At 43.5% G+C, this 24,457-nt stretch overlaps 1 protein-coding gene across 1 annotated transcript in view; it reads left to right on the top strand.

The window, feature by feature from the left end:
• Positions 1 to 24,457, top strand: part of Axdnd1 (axonemal dynein light chain domain containing 1) — an 86,262-nt gene that overhangs the window by 8,512 nt on the left and 53,293 nt on the right. The window contains 10 exon segments of the mRNA XM_051148327.1: positions 2,582 to 2,702; positions 5,444 to 5,529; positions 7,486 to 7,542; positions 8,490 to 8,592; positions 10,451 to 10,572; positions 12,436 to 12,576; positions 13,133 to 13,237; positions 15,272 to 15,392; positions 18,349 to 18,450; positions 19,792 to 19,955. Of these exon segments, the coding sequence (XP_051004284.1) occupies positions 2,582 to 2,702; positions 5,444 to 5,529; positions 7,486 to 7,542; positions 8,490 to 8,592; positions 10,451 to 10,572; positions 12,436 to 12,576; positions 13,133 to 13,237; positions 15,272 to 15,392; positions 18,349 to 18,450; positions 19,792 to 19,955 (1,122 nt within the window).

The following is a 24,457-nucleotide window of genomic DNA, read 5'->3' as shown; positions in this document are numbered from 1 at the left end:
CACAGTTCACAATCTCATGGATCACATTGAGATCAAATATTACACATTAAATACATGATGCCTTAGGAGGATAAGTCTGACAGAAGTATATAAGACATACATACCCTAGACATGTTAGCTGTAGCTTGGGTATCCAGGGCAAAGGACGGGAAGGGGTTGAGTATTGATGCTGAGATTTTGGTGACAGCCTTAGTGAGCAGTGGAGGGTGGAACAGTCTACAGATTTGATGGCTTCGACAATGAAGAAAGTGTGGACTGTGGTTCTTAACCTTCCAACCCTTTAATTCAGTTCCTGGTGTTGTGGTGACCCCAACCATGTTAATTGCTTTATTGCTACTTCACAGCTGTTGTGCTATGCAAGGATGTCCGGCCGATATGCCGTAGAGACCAAATCAATGCCATTTTGTGTTCAAGGCCTGAGAACGTCACACACACACACACACACACACACACCGTAACCTGGAGTTCCTCATGAGTTTCACATACAGCTAGCAACTGTTCCTAGGAGCTTGCATTTGGGGCCAACCAATCAGAGCCACAGGTCATGACAACCAGAACATACAAAAAATTCCCTCTTGTGATCTGGCCATGGTCCCCTTGCTTAGCCCTGGTCCCCCAGCCAATCAGCCTAAAGGGCTGTACCCCTCTAACCTATCATGTAACAGCAAGGCTTGGAAAACCCCAGCCCCTACGGTTTTTTTTCCTTTAAAAACCCTGCTCCCCTAGTACTAGGGGCCGCCATCCTCCTTCCTCACGAGGGGGCTGAACGTCCAGGCTCTGAGCTTGAAATAAACAAGACCCCGTATGACTTGTATCTGACTGATCCCTGGTGGTCTTTGGCAGTCTTATGACTTAGGCATTACAGTGCAATCCCTGTAACAGCCTCATTTAATCCCCAAAGGGCTCACAGTGCAAAAGGTGAGAGCTACCGGCATCGAGGAATGTGCAGGACACAACTCTGTGGACCGTCTCTAGAGGACACAGAAAGTCCCAAGGAGCGGCCTCTGGGATTGACAGGAGAACCAGGACTGTTGCAAACACGGGGAATCCAGGAGGTTGGGTTCAGACAGGAGTGGTCAAGGTGGGAAAGTATTCTAGATTGCAGTGTCAGAAGGGAGGTGACGCCTCTTCTGCAAGGTACTATCAGGAAGTTTAACAGAAAGACAAAGATGATAGACAGAAGCCAGCTAGCTACCTCATGATAACACAACAGCAATGCATGGTCACCGAGAGATTTTTTAGAAGGGACAGACTTGTAACGAATGTTCTGGTGTTTGTCAGCTAAGCACAAACTAGAGCTACCTGGGAGGAGTGGCCTGTGGGGGTGTCTGTTGGGCATTTCCTTGATTAGCAATCTTCTCACTAGAAGCAGCACCCTCCCTGGGCAGGTGTTCTGGGTTGTATAGGAAGGCAGGTTGAGCAATCCATGGAGAGCAAGCCAGTAAGCGCAGTTCCTCTCTAGGCTCTGCCTCAGCTTCCCCTGATGGCCACCTGGGACCTGAAAGCCAAATAAGCCTTTTCCTTCCCCAGGTTGGTTTTGGTCAGTATTTTATCTATTTTATCATAGTGGCAAAAAGCAAACCAGGACAGGGTGTGTCTTATAGGGCAGTGGACGTTTTCTACAGAAGTTTCCAACGGAATGAGATTCTGGGGCTGTGGACCAAGACGAGCTTCAGCAACCCACAACTGCCTGGAATAACTGTGGGGAAAAGAGCTGATTCATTGGAGGTTGAACAGGGGGATGCACGGGGGGGTGGGGGGGGTAGAGTTGGTGACCTGACGGTCAGGAGGGAGAATGTGGGCAGACTCCTGCCTGGTGCCCTAGTCTTGTATGAGCTGGGAAGTGCTGGGCCAGGTGTCGGAAGGTTTACCTTGCAAACTCGGAGGGGCCTCCACTCAGTAAGCTGGTGCTAGATGCTAAATCCAAGGTCACCAACCAGGAGAGTGACCACAGACTCCAAAAGCTGTGGACCCTGCCAGAGTGAGCCTCGCCCAGTTCTTCTGTGCCCACCCTTCTGCCTGCCTTGCTTGCTTCCTCCCCCTCCCCCTGTGATTTAAGCTGCTCCACCCAGAGAGTTCAGATCCAATACTGTTGTACCTTGATTAGGCAAGCTTTGTTGGAAGCTTATGCATTTTCTGTGAGTTCTGTCAGCTGTGGTCCCTTAAGTGTCCTTATATGGTACTAAAAGTGACAGATGCTAAAAGTGAAGAAGAGCCAGTCCATTGGAATGAGAATGCTGCAGTCCCAGAGTCTCTCTAGACAGTTCAGGAGCATTGTTGCTGTAATCGAAGATTATTCGGTTGGCAAATTGCTATCGTCATTCTAAAATAATGGACTCACCTTCTGGCCCAGAGCTGTGTGAAAATCAAAAAACATTTATTCAATGAAAATCACACTTCCTTTTCCCCATGTTTTTAAGAAAAAGATCAGATAAGCAGGAGAAAAAAAAAAAAAAAAAAAAGGTAACGAGAGCAGTTTTGCTGACCAAAAGTCACCATTTTACCAACTAGTAGGAAGTGTGTGGCTGTATACACTCTTAGAAAATTCGACTTCTAAAACATGTTTTTCTTAATTTTTCAGGGATATTTCTTTTCTGTATGATGTTAAATATGTTAGAGGAGAGGCCAGGGAGAAGAGACTCTGCCCGCCCGGTGCGAACAAGTCCTCTCAGCCACAGGGTAGTGCCATGGTGCCTCATAACGTAAGTGCTGGAGGGGCTCTCTCACTCTTGGCTTTTTAGAGTATTCCCCTAAGCTGTCAATTGGCATCAGACCACAACAGCCTGCAGGGCTCCACAGTCCTCACATGCATCCTGGTTAATTCTTTACAGACGCAATTACTGGGAAAATAGAAGGCTCTTCTAAGCCATGAATATGTACTCACTGATCTTAAAAGCAACAGTTAACTGGTTGGGAAATGGCTGGAGATTTCAAGACAGCCTAACTGACTGTCCTGTGCTTAGAGGTAATCATTCTTAAGCAGGTATATGATGGAAAAGAGCAAGTCAGGCAGAAGAGATGCCAAATGTACAGTTTGAAGAGAAAAAGAGCACCAGGAAACTTAATGATATTGCCAAGGCTTGTTCTGAAGGCCTGACCCATACTCTAACGGGAGGGATGACCCCAGAATCTGGGAGTTCAAGGCCAGCCTAAATTTACTTAGCAAGTTCCAGCATATTTGGGGCTACATAGAGAGACCCTATCAAAAAAAAAAAAAAAAAAAAAAAAAAAAGAAAAGAAAAGAAAGAAAGAAAAAGAAAAGAAAGAAAAAAAGGAGGAGGAGAAAGAAAGGAGGGGAAAAGGAGAATGAGAGGAGGAAAAGCCATCATTTGCAGCTCTGAACTTTCCCTGGGGAGGGAAAACCTAGTCTTTCTGACTTGGTACCTTTATTTTTCAGAGTCCATTTTTAAAAAGTTCTTTTATTATAATTTATTCATATTACATCCTGATTGTCATCCCCTCGTTCTTATCTTCCTGTTCCCTTCCTCCCTTCCTCTTCCACCCTAGTCCCCTCCCCTAGACCTCTGACAGGGGCGGGGGTGGGGTGGGGTGGGGTCTCTCCTCCCCCACCGGCTCATCACAGTTTATCAGGTCTCATGAGGGTAGCCTGCATCTCCTTTCTCTGTGTGGCCACAAGGCTGCCCTGTCAAGGGGCACTGATCAAATCGCAGGCACCAGAGCTTCCCCTCCCCCTCCCCCCCCCCCTGCCCCGGCTCTCCACACACACACACACACACACACACACACACACACACACACACACACACACACACGGAGCATGAGCTGTCCATCAGCTCCATCTGAACAGAGGGGCTAGGTACTCTGCGTGCATTGTCCTTGTTTGGTGCATCAGTGTGTGCAGGCTTCCTGGGTCTAGATGCATTGGCCTTCGTGGTTTCCTTTTGGGGCTCCTGACTGTTTTGGGTCCCTCCACCGCTACCCGCCCCAACTCTTCCATACAACTCTCAGCTCTCTGCCCAGAGTCTGGCAGTCCCAAGCCCCCACTGGGTGGAGTTTCTAGGTTGGGCTAATATCCACTTATAAGTAGTGCGTACCATGCCTGTCTTTCTGGGTCTGGGTTACCTTACTTAGGATGATCTTTTAGTTCCATCCATTTGCCTGCAAATTTCAACATTTCCTTGTTTTTGATAGCTGAATAGTATTCCATTGTATAAATGTACCACCGTTTCTTCATCCATTCTTTGCTTGAGGGACATCTAGGTTGTTTCCAGGTTCTGGCTATATAAAGATGCTATGAACATGGTTAAGCAACTGTCCTTGTTGTCTGGTGGGGAATCTTTCAGGTAGATGTACAGGAGTGGTATAGCTGGATCCTGAGGTGGCACTGTTCCCAGTTTTCTGAGAAAGTGCCAGATTGATTTCCAAAGTGGTTGTACAAGCTTGCACTCCTACCAGCAATGGAGGAGTGTTCCCCTTGCTCCACATCCTCGCCCCAGTGATATACCTCCTTCAATAAAAGCCACACTTTACCTCCTTTTCTTCTTTCTTTCTTTCTTTTTTCTTTTGGGTTTTCAAGACAGGGTTTCTTTGTGTAGCACTGGCTGTCCCAGAACTTGCTGTGAAGACTAGTCTGCCTTGAATGCATAGAGATCCTCCTGCCTCTGCCTCCTGAGTGCTGGGATTAAAGGCATTTACCATCACCACCACCCAGTTGATATTACAGCTCCTAACAGTAGCAACATTACATTTGTAAAGTAGCAGCAGAGTATTTTATGGCTGGGAGGGGGTGGTGGTGGTGGGGGGAGCAAAGCACGAGGAACTGCATTAAAGGGTCATAGCACTAGGAAAGTTGAGAACCATTGATCTAGATTTTGGTATCTTTGAAGGATCTTAAAATTAGTCCTTAAATACCAGGAAATGCTTATACCAGAAGAAAATCTGTCTTCACATTCACGCTTATTTTTCCAATGTATGTCCAACTTAAAACAGTTTTTGGCCTATGCTATGACCCACATTACTAATATTATTATTTATCTTATAAAAGTCTCTCAACTTAAAATGAGGCATGGTAGTGCACACCTTCAATTCCAGCACTTGGGAGGCAGAGGCAGGCAGATCTCTGTGAAATTGAGGCCAGGCTGGTCTACAGAGTGAGTTTCAGGACAGCCAAATCTACACAGCACAGGAAAATGCTGACTCAAAAACAACAACAAAAAACCAAGTCTCTTAATTTAAAGTTGGGCATGGTGGTGCACCCCTGCGAACCCAGCGGTTCTGGGAAGCAGAGCCGGGAGCCCCAGCCAGGCAGGGTTACTGTAGTGAGCGAGAGCCTGCCTCAAGAAGGCAGCCAACAGATCCTCAGTCACCAGTGCTGCTCCAGTGTCTCAGCTAAGTAATGGCAGCCTGTCGGGATAGGGACAGAAATGTGCGCAACTCAAGGTGTTTTCTCATGTACTAATATGTTCATCCTTCTCTTTATAAGCAGAAGACATTAGCAGACACGTTGGTTCCCGAAGAATTTCATATTGTGTCGAATACAGGCGTTGTGGGACTGGAGTGTTATGACGAGTGAGTGCTGTGGTGCTCTGTTGGATATCTGGCAAGCGCTGGCTTCTCCTCTTCACGCCCGTTCCTCTAGGGAATGTTTGGGCGAGCTGTCCCAGTACCATCAGGAAAGATTAAGGCAGAAGCAAAGGCAAGGTCACCTGAGGAGATGGGCCTAAAGGTTCCCGCTCTCTCCCTCCTTCCTCCCTTCCTCTCTCCCTCCCTCCCTCCCTTTCTTTTATTCTGATTTTCTTCCTTTCTTTTTCTATCTCCTCTTCTTTCTCCTTCTCCTGTTTGTTTTTAGGGCAGAGTGAAGCAAGAAAGAATTCCTGATAGTTGACTCTAAGGGAGGAATACAAGAATTTTGGGTTTTCATGATTAAATAGTTCTGTAGCTTTTCCCTTCATCTAAATTTTAATATTTTAAAAAGTGGAACTTTAGGAGAGAAGACTCAACACTTAGGACCACTTGCTGCTCTTGACGAAAACCCAGGTTTGAGTCTCAGCATCACAGGGCGATTTACAGCTTCCTGCAACTCCAGTTCTAGGGGATTTGGTGCCCTCTTCTGGCCTCGGACATCATCTGCAGGCCCGTGGTACACATACATACACTCAGCCATACTCACATACACATGAAAAATAAATCTTTAAAGCAATGGACTTTCGAGTTGTGTGTGGTGGTACATCCCTGTCATCCCAACACAGGGAAGCTGAGGCAGGAGGATTGTGAAGTCAAAGTTGTTTTTCTTTTTCTTTTTGATACTGGGGCTTGAACTTAGGACTTTGTACATGCCAGCAACAGCCACATTCCAACATTGAGCTACATTCCAAGCCCACCCTGCCATTTTTGAAAATGCCAAAAAGAACTTTTGTTGTTGTTGTTAATTACACTTATTTATTTGTGTGTGCTGTGGGGGGGGTTACACATTAGAAAACAGCTTTTGGGAGTCACATCTCCCTCCACCATGTGCCTTCCAGGCATCAAACTCAGGTGGTTGGACTTGGTGGTGAGTACCTTTATGTGTTGAGTATTTCATTTTTTGGGGGGTGGGGTGGGATAGGGTTTCTCTGTGTAGCCTTGGCTGTCCTGCACTTGCTTTGTAGACCAGGCTGGCCTCGAACTCACAGAGCTGCCTACCTCTGCCTCTGCTGGATCACAGGCGCCACTGTGCCTGCTTCTGTTGACCATCTTAAAAGTCTTAAAAAAAAAAAAAAAAGTCTCATGTAATTCAGATAGGTCTTGAAAGGAGGTGAGCTTAAACCAATCCTCCTGCCTCTACCGCCCATGCATTGGGATTGCGGGCCAGTGTCTTTTTTTGTTTGTTTGTTTGATTTAATGAATCAAGGAGAATTTTGTATTCTGATATGTCAAAAAATGGAATTAAAGATCTTTTAGCAAAATTGTCTCACATATGATCAGTGTCATGTATTTCTGTGTTGACCTTTAAGGATGATGTTGTATACACATAGAGGACCTTTAAAGAATTGTGTGTGGGGCAGGGGCTGGAGAGATGATGGCTCAGAGGTTAGGAGCACTCTCTGCTCTTGCAGAGGTCCTGAGTTCAATTCCCAGCAACCACATGGTGGCTCACAACCACCTATACTGGAATCTGATGCCCCCTTCTGCCTTGCAGGCATATATGCAGATAGAGCATTCATATATATAAAATAAAAATAAGTAAATCTTTAAAAAAAAAATCGTGCCCAAGATTCTGAATCCTATGAGGCCTTAGCTTGTCATGTTGTGATTGCTCCCATCTCTGTTCCTCGAATGAGTCAGCAGCAATTTCTCTAGAGAACACGTGCTTCTTAGTGGAGGATGGCTCTCAGGAACCAAGATGCTGGGGAGTTGGTGAGCGAACTGATGAACAGGTCAGGCAGTATCCGCCCTCCTTTCCTCTTCCCCTCTCTCTGCCCAGGGCCTCGGTTCCTACCACTGTCCTACACTCTTCTTAACATTTCCCTTCTCTGTGTGTTGCAGCAAATACACCACTCTTCTCACAGACAGTGAGAACAGGCTGCTGCTCTTCCCATCCATGTAAGTACAGGTGATTTTCTAAAGTGTTTCTGAGAAAGAATAAACTACATACACATATGTTCCTTTTCTTGGTGTTTTATTACCCAAAACTGTTCTAGTCATAGCAGAGACCCAGGAAGGTAACGGTTGCCTGCCTGTAAGACCATCATTTAATTAGCTGTGTTCCTGTCACCAATTGCATATTCAGACAGCATACATAGCATGGTACTAAAACTGTAGTGTGCTTTTATGTTCTGTACATCAAGAGTTAGACTCTCTCTGCGTTGCTGTCTTTCTTTTCTTTTCTTTTGTTGTTGTTGGTTTTTTTTTTTTTTCTTTTTTTCGAGACAGGCTTTCTCTGTGTAGCCTTGGGTGTCCTGGACTCACTTTGTAGACCAGGCTGGCCTCGAACGTACAGAGATCCACCTGCCTCAGCCTCCCGAGTGCTGGGATTAAAGGCGTGTACCACCACTGCCCAGCTCTTTTGTCTCTTCTTAGCCTTGGAATAACTCAGTGTTGAAGCTTGGTATTTATGGTTCCCTCCTTTCCCCTTTGTTCGTGCCACCCCATATGTGCTGAGAGAGCATCTTTAGGGTTTATTAATAATAACAATAAAAGATAATAACTACTATTATTATTATTGATTTTTGAGAAAAAGTTTCTCTGTAGTCCTGGCTATCCTAAAACTCCCTCTGTAGACCAGGCTAGCCTTGAACTTAGAGATTCACCTGCCTCTGTCTTCTGAGAAAAATTTTTTTCTTTTATGAAAAAAATTACACAATTTTAATTTTCATTGTTTTAAACTATGTTACTGGTATACCACTAAATAAATATATCTGGGCCTAATCCTTTAAATTGTCCTTAGTATTCCATAGTCTGTATATTTCCTGAAACACTATATTTTTATTTTCATCTGAAGATGACCTGATGAGATGTCATTTTCCTAAGTCTGTCCCTTTGATCTTTAGGAAACCTAATAAAAGAGTAGAAGTGATCCAGCTGGGTGAGGTGATGGAAACTATGCTGGAGAGGGCTGGAGTAGAAAATGAGGAGTACGTAGGACCAACCAAGGTAATGGTTAGCCAGAGCAACCTGTGGGTAACAGTGTGTTCTTGGAAGGCAGAGTGCTTGCCTAGAAATCCAACTCTGCTATTTATTAGTGGGTAGCACGGGTAAAATCTCATGTATTTGTTCCTCAATTTCCTAATCTATTGGTTAGAAGTAATAATAGTACCAGTCACATGTGGTTGTTGTGAGTGAGACCGAATGGCATTATTAAAGAGCTTACAAAGAGCCTGACGTGGCAAACACCACACCATCCCCTGTTAGGATAGATGTGTATTGTTTGGTCATGAGGATGTGTTCTGAGAGAGGCACTGACATCACTGCGCAAACATGATAGCATGGATTTGCATAAACCTAGACACAGAAGCCTAGGGGGGAATGGACTGCCAAACCCACAGCAGTCTATAGCCAAACAGAGGAGGACAGAAAAGATAGCAGGTGAGGGGCATTTTCAATTGCATTCTAACCTTCCAGAACCATGGTTAAGTCCTGGCCTGTTGTTGACTGAAGCATTGTTATTCAGCATGAGACTAATTGTTACTCTGTTCCCCAAGGCTCCATAGTTTTATTTTTAATGGACATGTAATGCTTATACATATTTATAGAGCGCAATGCAATCTTTCCTTATACAATGTGTAGTGATCAGATGGGGGTAATTTGCATATCTTCCAACATCTGTCCTTGTACTGGTACATTTAAAATTGTCTTTACTGGATGTTTTGTTTTGGAGTAGGATCTGTGTAACCCAGGCTTGCCTTGAACTCACTATGTATCAGGAGGTGGCTTTGAACTTTTGTAGATCTTGAACTTCTGACCCTCCTGTCTCCATCTTTCATCTTCCAAGGGTTCCAAATAGACCCCAACATTTATGTGGTGTTTGGGATTGAACCCCAGGGCTAATACGCACTTTACCAACTGCCTTAATGTCCCTGACCGTTCTCTTGGTTGTTCTGAAATATGTAGCTGGTCATGATGGTGTAGGTCTATAGTCTTCTTAGCACTGGAAGGTTGAGGTAGAAGAATTTCAAGTCCCAATCTAGCCTGAGCTATATAGCAAGTACTTATTTGAAAACAAACAATAAGAAAAGGCTGGCAAGATAGCTCAGTGGGTAAAGGCCCTTGCCCCCAAATCTGATGACCATGCATCTGATCAATATGTGATGGATAAGATAGGATTACCTCATATTCAAATTTTATAATTCCCCAGTTGTCCCTCTAATGGTTTTTTTTTGTTTTTGTTTTTTTTGTTTTTTGTTTTTGTTTTTTTTGTTTTTTGTTTTGGTTTTTCGAGACAGAGTTTCTCTGTGTAGCCATGGCCATTCTGGACTCACTTTGTAGACCAGGCTGGCCTCGAACTCACAGTGATCACCTGCCTCTGCCTCCCGAATGCTGGGATTAAAGGCGTGCGCCACCACGCCCGGCATTCCTCTAATGGGTTTTATAAGTTATCTCCACTCAGTCCAGGATCCCAGGGTGCTTTTAGTTGTCATTACTTTACATAGCTTCAGTCCCAAACAGATCACTAGCATTTCTTTGCCTTTCTTGCCCTCAATACCCTGTCATCCATACGCTAGTTTGCTTATAGAATCTGCCTCAGTTTGTTTCTGTGATATAGACTCATGATTAGAATCAGGATTCGTTCTGGTAGGTACAATACAGGAGTGGCATTGATATTTTCAGTGCATCACATAAAAGCATCCAAAAATTAGCTAGATTTTATTTCTGGGTATGTAAATATGTGAATGAAATCACAGTAAGTCAACAAGGTTCTGCTAAACAATGCTCACTGCCAGTGTACTTACTTCTTAAAGAGATTCAGCTGGTCCTCGGTGATAAGCGCTGCTTGTGTGGCTTGCCTCTGCAGATGCACCAACTGTTGCATGTGCTGAAGAAGGAGCAGACCATTTACAACACAGTATTTCATGAACTGATTCGACAGGTCAGTGTGGACTGTGCAGACAGAGGAGAGCTACTGTCAAAAATCAGGTTAGAACTGCTAATCGAATGCTCCAGGTTCCCTACTTCAAAAATTGTAATTGTAATTATTAGAACATATTAGTTACTCAAGGTAATGGAATTCACTGGACTATTGCCATACGCACATTTTAAAAAATGTGTTGAGTTTTGTATCTATTTGAGAAAGCTACAAAAATATCTCTATGGTATTAACTTGTATTTAGTTTTAATTTCTGTAGTAAAATCTTCATCTTGGTTTAAGCTCTTGGCAAAAGTCGGGGCCTTTGTTTTCTCTTCTGAGTGAAGGTTTCCATGTTCCTATCCACTCATAAACCAGTGCCTACTCGGTGCCCAGTATTGAGAGGTTTGATAGGAGTGTAGAAGATCTAACTGAACAACTGTTGACCATTGAGCCATCTCTCCAGCGTTTGACGATTATTGAAACAGAATCTCACGTAGCTCAGGTTGGCTTCATACTTCTTATGTAGCCAAGGCTGGCCTGGAACTCCTGGAACAATAGGTGTGCACCACCATGAATGGCTGTGGTGAGATTTAAATGAGAATACAGAGCTGGTGAATGAAGAAAGGCCCTGCAGGCAAAGTGCTTGCCATGCATGCCTGATGACGTGAAATTCACAATGAAGGAGAGAACCAACTTCAGAAATTTGCCCTCTGACCTCCACATGTGCCGTGTCACCTACACACCTGTGAGTACATACAGCCCTATCTCAGAATAATAATGACTATATTAAACTTAAAAACAGTAATAGGTGCTCAGCATATGTAGTTATTAATGGTGAAGATGATAAATGCTATTGTTACTATAATAATCTTTTTTATGATTTTGGTTTTATCCAGAGAGTTGAAAGACTACACTGGCCAAAAAGTCTATCTGTATTTCACTTTCTATGGAACCAGGGGGAGTAGTAAGAGCTTTCTGAACATCTCTTTCTTTTTTAAATACAGGATCTCACTATGTAGACCTGGCTGGCCTTGAACCTGTTGTTAAATATCTGTTATATCATCATCATCATCATCATCATCATCATCATCACCACCATCATCATCATCATCTTGAGTCAGGTTCCCACTATGTAGAGCAGGCTGTTCTTGAACTCACAAAGATCTGCCTTCTGGTACATAGGAGGGACTGGGATTAAAGGCATACACCATCATACCCAGCCTATCAGTTTCTTTTTAAAAATATTTTTATTGTATACAAGTGTATCACGTATGTATGAAGGCACAAGGAAGTCAGAGGTCAGAGGACAGCTTTGCAGTCAAGTGTCTTCTTTAGCTGAACCTGAGTCACTGGGCTTGTGTGGCAAGTGCCCTCATTCGCTGAGCCACATCTGCAGTCCAACACGCTTCCCTCTAGTGTGAGTTGTTATTCTGAATTTCCTCCACCCGCTTCTGTCTGGTCTGAGAAAGTAGAGCCCAAGCCATTAGAGACTGGTTGGGGAGAGGAGCACATAGAATACCATGAGGAATGCCAAACTGGAATAACACAGGACAACAGCCTACAAGGTCTTTTTACATTTAGTCAGCTTGAGGAAAGTGTCATCTATGAATTCAACTATATAAAGGTCTCTATTCAAGGCACCCTTGCTATTAATATATACATATAGGAATGGTGTGGTTCCTCTCTCAAAAGAGTTGATAATTTAGAAGAACTAGAACATGTCCGTGTTTGGGTTTTGTTGTTGTTTTTGGCCTCAGACATTGCTTATACTGCTAACAGCCATGTCATATCTCTGCTTCCAACTCTCAAGCTTCGGGAGAGGAGCCTGGGCTCCGGCGTGCCTGTTGGCCATTCCTTTGCCTAGCATTACTTTCTTGCTTGCATGCTTCCCATGTGTCTTTTCTCTCTCCTTCCATTTGTTTCTCCTGCAGACAGAAATATACACAAATGCTCGACCAAATCGCCCGGCAGATGATTGAGTTTTACAAAGATTTGGTGACTCAGAGGGTGATGGACCAGCGCATCCTAGAAGAGCTGTATAACTTCAAGAATGTGATTGAGGAACTGACCAGGTGAAAGCCTTGGAAGCCAGGGCCTGTCTTTTCTTTAGTGAATGATGACCGTGAAGAGGCTGGTTAAAGGGGAAGGTGCTTTGCTTTCAGTGCTCAGCAAGCAAACCAGGAGACCGGGCTGCAGTTGGCAGAGAGGCAGAGGATGGTTACTCATTTTAACTGAAGCCAAAATTCTGTCTACATTTGATAGAGAAGAACCTGTCCCACATTACAGACACTTGTCTCTATGTCCAGAGCACTTCCATGATTGTAGATGCTAAAGTTCAAATTCCAAAGAAAATAAATACAATAGAGTAAACATGGTTAGTGGGCTGTTATGGTTAGTGTTGTGTTCTAGAAGATGCCACATCATTCTGCCTCTTCCTGTCAGCCCAAGTACATTGTCAAACCTGAAAAGATTCTGTCCATCCTGTGCGCTGGGGGTTTTGGTTTGGCTAAGGGAGGAGACACACGGTAATCGAGATTATGTGTAAATCTGATTTGTAGGGGAGAAACTTTTTGGGAGTTTCTAACTGTGAGTTTGAAATTTCTTTGCTTTTCGCCCCCACCCTCCAAGGGAACTTTGTCTGGTTCGGGCTCATGACAAGAAATTAACATCAGAAGCAGAGAAAGCTCAGAAGGATCTGGCAGAAGCGCTTCTGGAAGCGGAAAAGAATGCCAAGTGAGTTGGTCACGTTTATATTGCTTGATAATGGAAAGAGGAGACAATCAGTTTGCTTTCCCAGGCCTCAGTTGTCCTGTATGTAAAATCCAGGAGGCGGTGTGAAGGTTAAAAGGGACCTTCAGAGCCTGGCGGTGGTGACACAGGCCTTTAATCCCAGCACTCAGGAGGCAGAGGCAGGTGGATTTCTGTAAGTTTGAGGCCAGTCTGGTCTACAAAGAGAGTCCTGGACAAAGGGAGTTCGAGGACAGACAAGACTACACAGAGAAGCGCTTCAGGTGTCATCTCTGGGTCAGAGTCAGTTAATGAAGCCATATGGGGACACACCATGTTTATGTCCTGCCCCTGACCTGGCACTCTAACGGCACATGTCACAAAGGCAGACCATTAAAGAACTAATGTGACAGCGCAAAGAAATGAAAGTACTTCTTGTATTCCAAGAGATTGGAGCTTTGCCAGTGCTAAAAGCATAGCTTGAGGCCACTTAAGGCTGATATCCTACTGTGTTCAACCTGCCTTTAAGAGAACATGTAACAATGAGCCTCACTTGCCTTGGAATTTTCATGTAGTAAACTCTTACAACTTAAGCTAATGCACAGCTGTAATTTTACTTTATGTGCTCTTCGATGCCCTGATCCAGAACAGTGCATGTGTGTCATGACATCGTTTGCTGGAAACAGCAAGTCCAGAGATCGAAAGCAATCTTCTAAAATGAATATCCATTGTGGACATTGGTAAACAATGATGTTTGTAGTCTGGCTCACTTGGCGTCCGTTGGAGCCAGCAACTTCATTCATTGTAGACCTTTAAGTGCGCTCAGACTTTAATTCTTATAGCAAAGTTAACATCAATGAGGAGAGTGTTATTTGTTACTGTTTGAGTTAATGTCCTGTTGCTGTGAAGAGGCACCATGACCACAGCAGCTCGTATTCAGGGGCTGGCTTACAGTTCAGAGACTTAGTCCATTATCGTCATGGCAGGAAGCATGGTGGAGTGCAGGCAGACATGGTGCTGGGGAAGGAGCTGAGAGGCCAATAGGCAGCAGAGAAGAGAGAGAGAGAGAGAGAGAGAGAGAGAGAGAGAGAGAGAGAGAGAGAGAGAGAGAGAGAGAGAGAGAGAGACTGGGCCTGGCTTGAGCATCTGAAGTCCCAAAGCCCACCCTCAGTGACACACTTCCTCCCACAGGGTCACTCACAGTGCCACTCCCTGCTGATCAAACATTCAAATCTATATGAGTGAGTCTCTGGGGGCCATCAAATCACCACAGTCACTTTGTAACTTCTTTTTTCTTTTTTCTTTTTTTTTTTAGACAGGGTTTGTCTGTGTAGCCCTGGCTGTCCTGGACTCATTTTGTAGACTAGGCTGGCCTCAAACTCACAGAGATCTACCTGCCTCTGTCTCCTGAGTGCTGGGATTACAGGCATAGGCCACCATGCCTGGCTTACTTTATAACTTTTATGTTTATTATTTTTTATCACATTTACGTGTGTGTGTGTGTGTGTGTATGTGACACACACGTGAAGGTGAGAGGACAGTTTAGAGGGTTAGGAGTATTGAGATTAGATGCATGCTGCATCACCAGACTCTTTAATGTTGTTCCTGGAAATGTGAACATCAGGCTTGCAAGGCAAGTGCTCTTACTCATCCAGCCATCTTTTGGAGCTTATTCTGAATTTTTTATTGGATACAGTAATCTTTAGAAGGTTACACTGGACTTATTATTTTTATCATGAGTATCATAATATTTGTAAATATAAACTTTTAAAACTTCACTCTAAAAAGTGTTACCAATATATTCAGCAAGTATGCCATAGTTACCTTATGAAGGAACACGTTTCTTATTTTCATAACAAAAATATATTTAAAGTATCTAAATAGTTCTAGGATAGTCAGAGCTGTTACACAGAGAAACCCTGTCTCGAAAAAACAAAAACAAAAAAAAACCAAATCAAACTAACCAACCAAACAAACAAACAAAAAACACAAAACAAAACAAATAAAGTATCTAAATAGATATTTCTTAATTTTTCTCAGAATAGTGGAAGACTACCATGACTTATATACATTACAGAGAGGAAGGATGGAGAACGATATTAAACTGCTAATGACAGAGAGAGACATTTGGAGCTCGGCTACATATGAACTGGCCCTAAAGGTTTGTTCCTCTTGCTTTCTACTCAGATTCCTATTTCGACTAAAGTTTCATTTGACATTTTTTGTTGGTTTTTTTTCAAGACAGGTTTCCTCTATATTACAGCCCTGGCTGTCCTGGAACTCAATCTGTAGACCAGGCTGGCCTCAAATTCATAGAGATCTGCCTGCCTCTGTCTCCCAAATGCTGGGATTACAGACATGCGCCATCACCACTCAACCTGTTTGATAATTTTTAATAAAACACACAAAAGGTCCAAGAAAAAAGAAAGTGTATATTTATTTATTGATGAATATCATAGGCTTTGTGGGCACTGAAAGATGGAAAAATCTCTTTCCTATGCTGGCTAACTATCTATTGTGAAATTCAGGGCATTTTCCTCTTTAACCAGAACCTGGTACCTATGCCTCTAAATTCTTTGTTCTCTTCTGGTTTGGGCATATATTAAAACCTATAGCTTTATTTTATTTTATTTTTGGGTTTTTTTTTTTTTTTTTTTTTTGTTTTTTTTTGTTTGGTTTTTCAAGACAAGGTTTCTCTGTGTAGCCTTGGCTGCCCTGGACTCCCTTTTGTAGACTAGGCTGGCCTTGAACTCATAGAGATCCGCCTGCCTCTGCCTCCTGAGTGCTGGGATTAAAGACCACCCGGCTTGGTTTTTCTTTTTCTGAAAAATATTTTATTTACTTTTAATTTATGTGCATTGGTGTGAGGATGTCAGATCTTAGAGTTAAAGACAGTTGTGAGCTGCCATGTGGGTGCTAGGAATTGAACCCGGGCCCTTTGGAAGAGCAGGCAGTGCTCTTAACCACTGAGCCATCACTCCAGCCCCCTTACTTTTGTTTTTTCAAGACAAGGTTTCTCTGTGTAGCCCTGGCTGTCCTAGAACTCGCTCTGTAGACCAGGCTGGCCTCTAACTCACAGTGATCCACTTGCCTCTGCCTCCTGAGTGTTGGGATTAAAGGCATGTGCCTCCAGGCCTGGCGTTTAACCAATTTTTTGAAAGCATAGATGCACTAAAGTAATAAAATGCTTGCAAAATATGTTCAAGAATATGCTAAGATTATGAATCAAGTTGTGAGGTTTTATCCCAGCAGTTCAACATACACAAATCAATAAATATATACAACATATAAACAGACAAAAATCACAGAGGTATCTCAACAGACACAGAAAAGGCATTAGAAAGAGTTCAATATCTCTTCTTGATAAAAGTCTTCTGGCTGGGAGGTAGTCATGCACACCTTTAATTTCAGCACTGAGGAAGCAGAGGCAGGTGGATCTCCGAGTTTGAGGCCACCCTGTTTACAGAGCAAGTTTCAGGACAATCCAGAGCCAATCACACACACACACACACACACACACACACACACACACACACACACACACCCAACAAACAACAAAATAAAAACAAAATCCCATAACAAAGTCCTCAAGAGACAAGGAATAAAAGGAAAATATCTCAATACAATAATAATGACTATCCAAACTTTAAGTGGGGAAAAATTGAGATGGTTTCCTTTAAAATCAGAAAAGAGGATCTGAGAATATGGCTCAGTCAGCATAATGCCTGCCGTACAAGCACAAGGATGAGTTCAGTTCCCAGCACCTATGTTAAAAATCCAGGTGTGGTCACATGTCTTTAAGCCCAGCACAGGCTGGGGGCTGAGCCAGCCAGTGACTGTCAGGTCCAGAGAGAGACCTGTGTCAGAAGATGAGGTGGAGGGGCAGGAGAGATGGCGAAGTGGAGAAAAGCGCTTGGCACGGAAGCCTCATGATCTGAGTTCAGGCGGCAGAGGAGAACGAACTCAAGTCATTCCCTGACCTGCCCACGTGCACCCCACTGAGCACCCTACCATCTTACACACACACTAATTATAACATAAATGCAAATGTTATGAAATGGTAAGCTGGAGGGTGACGGAGGAAGACATCCCAGGGCAGCCTATTTTCAAGCAATGGGTTTTAAGAAGGCACCCAGTCCCTGTTTCCCACGTCACAGAGCGACAGAATGGGGTTCTGGTCCTCTGCGGACGTGTCTGCCAGAGGAATCACCAACTCACCCAAACTTGCAGCCGTTTTTGAGGTTTGTGAGCACTGTAGGCATGTCCTGTGTGGGCCTGTTGCTGTTCCCCAGCCAGCTGGCCTTACCTTTTGGGTGAGTCTTCTGTTTGGGTAGGGCTGCAGTGGGAACTGTGTTCAGCTTGGCTTCTTTTTCTTTTTTCCCTTTCTTCATTGTGTGTGTGTGAGAGAGAGAGAGAGAGAGAGAGAGAGAGAGAGAGAGAGAGAGAGAGAGAGAGAGAGAGAGTATGTGTGTGTGTGTGTGTGTATGAGAGAGAGAGAGAGAGAGGGAGAAAGAGAGAGAGAGCGCTTAAGTGGAGGTCAGAGGACAGCTGTGGGTTTTGTCCTTGCCTCTTCCCCTACCCCCATCTCTCTCTCCCCACTGTAACCATGAGGCTACCAGGCCTGTGAGCTGCCAGAGTCTTTCCTGCATTCACCATCTTGTAGGATGCTGTGGGTAAAGAAGTACACTGCTATCCTGGCTTTACCTGGTTTCTGGGTTTTTGAAGCCAGGTCTTCACATTTTATCTACTGGGCCATCTCTCTAGCCCCAGCTTGGGGGCTTTCCCATGTATTGTCTTCTTAACAGTTTTCCGGTAACCTGTCATTATCTTTGTGACATTCTGAAACTTGCCCTCTGTTTGGATTACTCTGTATTTTCTTTATTTGGATGACAGTTTATGATCTTCCATCTTACCCGGAAGCCTTGAAGTGTAATTCAAGTACAACTTGAATTATGCTTCCAGTTCAATAGTTTATACATTTTGTGATTCAAATTAATTATTTAAGAAATTTGGATTGAATTAATGACAATAAAAACCGATATATAAAAACATTATAATACATAATAGTGTTTAAAACTGTTTTAGGTTCCTGATTATAGTACTTTTTTTTAAAATAGGTAATTGAAAGAAATAGAGTCATACTGGCTAAAAAACTCTACCTCAGTGAAAAAGGCTGGAATAAATATGCTAAGCATTTCATTATTATGCTGTCAACTAAGGTAACTCCTACTTTACCTAAGTCATGGGTAAAATGCTAAATCTATAGATTCTTAAGTACAGTTCTATATTTAATGCTTTATTGTGAGCAGAATGAAAAATATAAGAGAAGGAATAAAGGCTTTTAGTTATATTGTCTTCCATTGTAACCGAAGCAGCACATCTAGTAATACTGCAGAGTTCCAGAGAGTTAGTCACTTATTAGTGCTTAAGCTAAAATATAAGTAAGAGGTGGTGGTTGGGCATGTGAGGGTCATGCTTGTAACCTCAGAACTCAGGAGGGTAAATCAGGAGGGTCATAAGTTTGAGGCTAGCCTGGGCTACAGAGAAAGAGAAGAGGAAGAAGAGGAAAAGGAAGAGATGGAGGAAAAAGGAGACATTAGTGATACATTCATAAACAATTTTATGATAAAATTTATTGAACTCTGACACTTAGTGCATGTTCACCAAGTCACATCATTTACAGGGTCATTAAAGCCCCTCCCTTTTGAGCACAGCAAATGTAGATTTGTTTATTTGTTTGCTTGGTTTTTCGAGACAGGGTTTCTCTGTGTAATAGCCCTGGCTGTCCAGGACTCACTCTGTAGACCAAGCTGGCCTCAAACTCACAGAGATCTGCCTCTGCCTTCCAGGTGTTGGGATTAAGGGCGTGTGCCGCCATGCCTGGCCAAATGTAGATTTACTAAGGAAAAGTGAGAAAAAACTCAGGAGCAGAGAGGGCTTGGAGGGAGGAAACCTTCCAGTCATTTGACCTTTTTTATATTTATTTTTAAATTTATGTGCATATTTGTGTGCCTGTGTGAGTCCATGTGTACCATGTGTGTGCAAGTGCCCTCAGGACAGGGAAGGGCATCAGATCCTCTGGAGCTGGAGTTACAGGCAGTTGTGAGTCACCAGATAAGGGTGCTGGGAACAGAACTCCAGATTGACCCTCTGCAGGATTAGAAATTGTTCTTCATCACTCAGTCATTATTCCAGTGTCATGTAAGTGTTAAACTAACCCTGAGAGGTACATAGTAGGGTCTTTATTTTATGGATAATAAAAATGAACTTTAGGTTAAATGGCACTGTCTAGAATTTACATTTGGGTCTGCTTGGCTTTCCAGTTCCTGTCCTTGAACTGGTTCATATTGCAAAGGAAAAATTCTTGTCCCTAATAACACATACCACAGAAAACCCATTACCATACTGTCAGTGGTGGTATTTTGGAAGTAAAATACCTTTTCAGCTTCTTGACCCACTTCCTGTAAATTCTTCTAGTAATTCAATATTAACAAAGGCCTGGTACATGTCAACCAATGTTTATTATATGAATAAATAAGTACCTTGACTCTGCATTTCAGGACACTGGAGACCTTGGAACGCTTCACAAATTGACAGAAAAGTGGAAAACATTGATGAACAGATTAAAGGAGGATGTGGAGCGCACAGAGGAGTCTACAAAGGACAGATCCCAGACCGTGAAGGATGGCATTCTCAAATGGCAGCAGTTCTTCAGGGCTAACGTGTGAGTCTGCGAGAACCTTGCTTTTCTGATTTTCCTTACACTATGTCTGGTAACTCAGTCAACACCATCATTAATTACTCTAACGCTGAGGTTGGGGTAGACAAGAACATCTATTATTGGCCCAGAGTGATGTTCTTCATAAGGACCTTAGACACAGGTGCTTCCCAGTGCTAGACACCGATGTAGTCTTCCTGACAACCCTGTCACACTGCTGCTGCCTCATTCAACTCCAACTCTTTGACTTCCCGTCCTTCCTTCCCCACCTCTTCTTTCTTTTCTTTTCTTTTTGAGACAGGATTTATTTGTGTAGCCCTGACTGTCCTGGAACTTACTTTATAGTCTAGGCTGGCCTCAAATTCAGAGATCCATTTGCCTCTGCTTCCTGAGTACTGGGATTAAAGGCATGTGCCACTGCCATCACTCCCCCCCCCCCCCCCCCCCCCCCCCGTGTCTCTCTCTGTCTCTGCCTCTCTGTCTTTGTGATGTGCATGTATGTTTGTGCCTAAAGAGGTCAGAAGAAGGCATTGGATCCCCTAGAGATGGAGTTGTAGGCTGTTGTGATTTGCTTCACTTGGGTCCTGGGAACTTTGGTCATCTGGAAGATTATCAAGTGTATATGGTCTGTGTGTGTGTGTGTGTGTGTGTGTGTGTGTGTGTGTGTACACAGGCCTGCAGAACTCAGAGGACAACATCCCTGTCTTTCTGCCTCATTTGAGATAGGATTTGCCATGTAAGCTCAAGAGCTTCTAGATAATCTGTCGCCATGCCGGCATTACAGACAGTGTTTGCTAATGCTTCCAGCTTTTCTGTGGGTTCTGACAACCCATCATTGGTCATCAAGCTCACTTTCCCTCACGGAGTATTTCCTAGCCTAGAGTCGTCAGAAAGGGGAAGGAGCTAGCCATAAAGTAGCTCAGATGAGGCTGCGTGACTGAGTCATATGTGCACAGTGAAGGGTAGTGGGAACCTGTACTTTGGATGCATTTGGAGTAGGTGACCTCAGTTCCTGTTACACATGTGACTCAACAGGTGCCTGTTGTCCTGGCGCTCACATTCTAGACAGAAGACAGAGGAGAAAGCTGATAGTTGACCTTGGTGTGACTGCGTATGGGTCACTCTGGACACCCCTGGAGCATCTGGGAGCGGGTTTCTAGAGAGGCTCACCTCAGGACAGAAGACTCGTGTATCCATAAGTGCTCTGTTATAGAGACACATTTTAAGCACCATTTCTATTTTAAATTTGATAGAGTAGTTCCAGTTTTTCAAAACCTTAGAAGACTTCCCAATTACTAGAGCTGAAAATTCTGAAAGCCAGAGTTGGAACATCCCTGAGTGGCTTCATGCAGCCCTCTTAGCCGTGAGGAAGCGCAGGCGCCCTCTCCCTTGTTCTTCGAGAACTTTTTAAGAGTAACTTTCTCAGGCTAGCTATGATAGCGGTCACCTGTAAGGCCTGTTGAGGTAGAGGTGAAAGATCAAGAGTTCAAGGCCGCCTGGGCTACTTAGTGATACCTTGTTTTTATAAATATTCTTTATGCAGTCACTTGCAGGACTCTGTTGCTAAGCATGCCTGCTTTTCTGAGTTCTAATTTTAAAACTGTAACTTTGATTCTCCCTCAATTCTGTCTCTTTTGTCATTAGTAGACAAAAGCTTAAGCATGCTTTTCCTACACTGGACTTTGTCACTGTCTTTGTTTTGTTTCCAAGACAGGGTTTCTCTGTGTAGCCTTGGCTGTCCTGGATTCACTTTGTAGCCCAATCTGGCCTCGAACTCACAGTGATCTCCTGCCTCAGCCTCTCAAGTGCTGGGATTGCAGGCGTGCGCCACCATGTTCAGCTTGTCATGTCCAGCTTGTCACTGTTTTTTCTGAAGACACTGTCTTCTCCTCCCCCATTCCAGCACTGCTCCATGGTCTCCATACCCAGCTCCTAAAATCTTTTCCTCTCATCTCTGTCTTCCTTTTGCCATCAGCTTTTGGGGTTTTCAGCTTGCTTGCTCAGTTGTTTTTCTTTCACATTGTAATAAAATTACCTTCAAGCTTCAAAAAAATATTATTTTGTTGTTTAAAAAACAAACAAACAAAACAAATAGCCAGGCAGTGGTGGCACACATCTTTAACCCCAGAGTTTGGGAGGAGGGGCAGGTGGATCTCTGAGATGGAGGCCAGCCTGGACTACAGAGCAAGTGGCAGGGCAGCCAAATTTACACAGAGGAACACTGTCTTGGAAAACAAAGCAAGCAAACAAACAAAAACTCCCCAAATTAAGAAAATAATAAATAAAAATATAAAAGAATAAAAACAAAAACAACTTTCTCCTTGTGAACGTCAGAGAGACAAAAGGGGAGTTTCCATAAGAAGTTGAGACTCCTGTTCCTACTGTTGTCATAGCTTTCCGTTAGATTTCCTGTCCATTCATATATTGGTTGTCAGTCGTATGTTATTCAGCAGAAATTATAGAATAAAAAAATTATTCTTGCCGGGCGTGGTGGTGCACGCCTTTAATCCCAGCACTCGGGAGGCAGAGGCAGGCGGATCGCTGTGAGTTCAAGGCCAGCCTGGTGTACAAAGTGAGTCCAGGATGGCCAAGGCTACACAGAGAAACCCTGTCTCGAAAAAACAAAAAAAAAAAATTATTCTTTCTAACTTAATTAACTCAGTAAATTATTACTCAGTTTTCTTTAACCAGCTAGTTCCCCAGTGACTGATGCAGAGAGACTATGATTTATTATTAAGCTGTAGGCACTATGACGGGCAGATTCTGAGCTATTATAATCCTAGTACCTTTAAAAATCCACATAAAGCCAACGACTTGCCAATCTGATGACTCCCGGGGCGGCTTCTGCTCCATAGTCTGTTCTCCATCTTGCCTCATGGTGACTCCTCTCTTCCCAGCATCCTCTCCTCCTGTTACATCTTCTCCTGCTCCTCCAGCTTTTCCTTCCCCAAGCCCAGGCACCTAAAGCTCACTTCCCTCGCATCTACCCAGTCATAGGCTTCAGCATCTTTATTTAGCCAATCAGGGATAACTGGGAAACATTCCTTATCATCACGTGGTTACAGGAAATAGCCCAACATTCATAACAAAGCCATGGCAGGGCAGTAACCAGATCTCAAGGCACTGAAACCAGCATTTGAAAACACAGTTGTAGTCAGGCATGGCACATGCCTTTAATCCCAGCACGCGGGAGGCAGAGGCAGAAGCAGAGGCAGGCAGATCTCTGTGAGTTCGAGGCCAGCCTGGTCTACAAAGAGAGTTCCAGGACAGCCAAGGCTACACAGAGAAACCCTGTCTTAAAAAACAAAAACAAACAAAAACCCAAAAGAAAAAAAAAACCCAACACAGTTGGGTCTTCCTCCAACAATAGTTTCTGCTTCACAAATGTCTGTCAGATGTACGTGGTCAAAAGGCTAATGATGCTCCAACATTATAGAGTTTGAGTGGCTGCCCAGGCAGTGGACTGTCTCCATTACTTTTTATTTTTGGAAGCTACTAGCTTGTACTTCCTGTTTACTTAGGTAGTTACTTTTATTTCTTCTCAAGTCTCTGATGGAATTTAAGACCAGATAGTTGTAAACTTAGTTGCTTAGGAGTTAGGATGTTTTAAGGTCTAGAGAGATGTTTTTAAGTTGATAGGTACAAAATAAGACAGAGAATAACTTAGGTACAAAACTTTAGACCCACCAAGATAGTATTTTCTTCAAGGTTGCCAAATACCTTTAGACTAGACATGAATATAAGCCTTAAACCTATTGGTTTTGATAACTTATTTCATAATTGTTATTACTGTACATAGTTTTTTTTAAAAGCCTTTTTAATTAGACAAAAAGGGGGGGGGGTTGTAACAGTGTGGTCTGGTGCCTTGTATTTGATTGTTATTATTTTGCTCCCTGAGGTCTGCTTGCTGTCTTTTACTAGCAGACACTCATGTACCCTATAATGACATTTGTAACCTTGCCTAAGAAATTAATTCCTGATCTGCTGAATAAAAGGCCTCCACCTGGGCAGGGCAGAAGTGAGGGGTGGAGCTAAGCTTTGAGGGCTCTGTGGGGACAGAAGGATCACAGGGGAGAAAGACGTGTACAGGAGAATCACTATTGTAAAGAGCTGCGTGGTCAGGAGGAGGAACTCTGGAGTTCTGCGTGGGAAGCAGCAGCCCAGATAAGCAGCATAAACAAGGATTCTGGGATTGTGGATGGGAAGTAGCCCAGATAGAAATGATTACAGCAGATGGCATGAGGTAGGGCCTGGGAGATGGTGGGAGGTAGTTCAGGGAGTTAATATCTGCCCAGGCCTAGGAAAATAAGGCTTATTCTAAAATATAACAGGTGTCTGTGTCTTTAGTGATTATGATACCAGGTTAGAAAATATGCCATAATAATTAAGGCTATTTAATTATAATATTTATTAATAATACGTATTGACTGCAACAAGAAATTCTTATGAACACCCCAGTCTTGAGTTCTCAAAACGAGAGCTCACTCTTTAAAGAGATACTCTGAAGG

The sequence above is a fragment of the Acomys russatus genome, chromosome 6 (assembly GCF_903995435.1).
Source record: "Acomys russatus chromosome 6, mAcoRus1.1, whole genome shotgun sequence".
NCBI classification, from domain to species: domain Eukaryota; kingdom Metazoa; phylum Chordata; class Mammalia; order Rodentia; family Muridae; genus Acomys; species Acomys russatus.
This window is presented reverse-complemented; position numbering and strand designations above follow the sequence as displayed.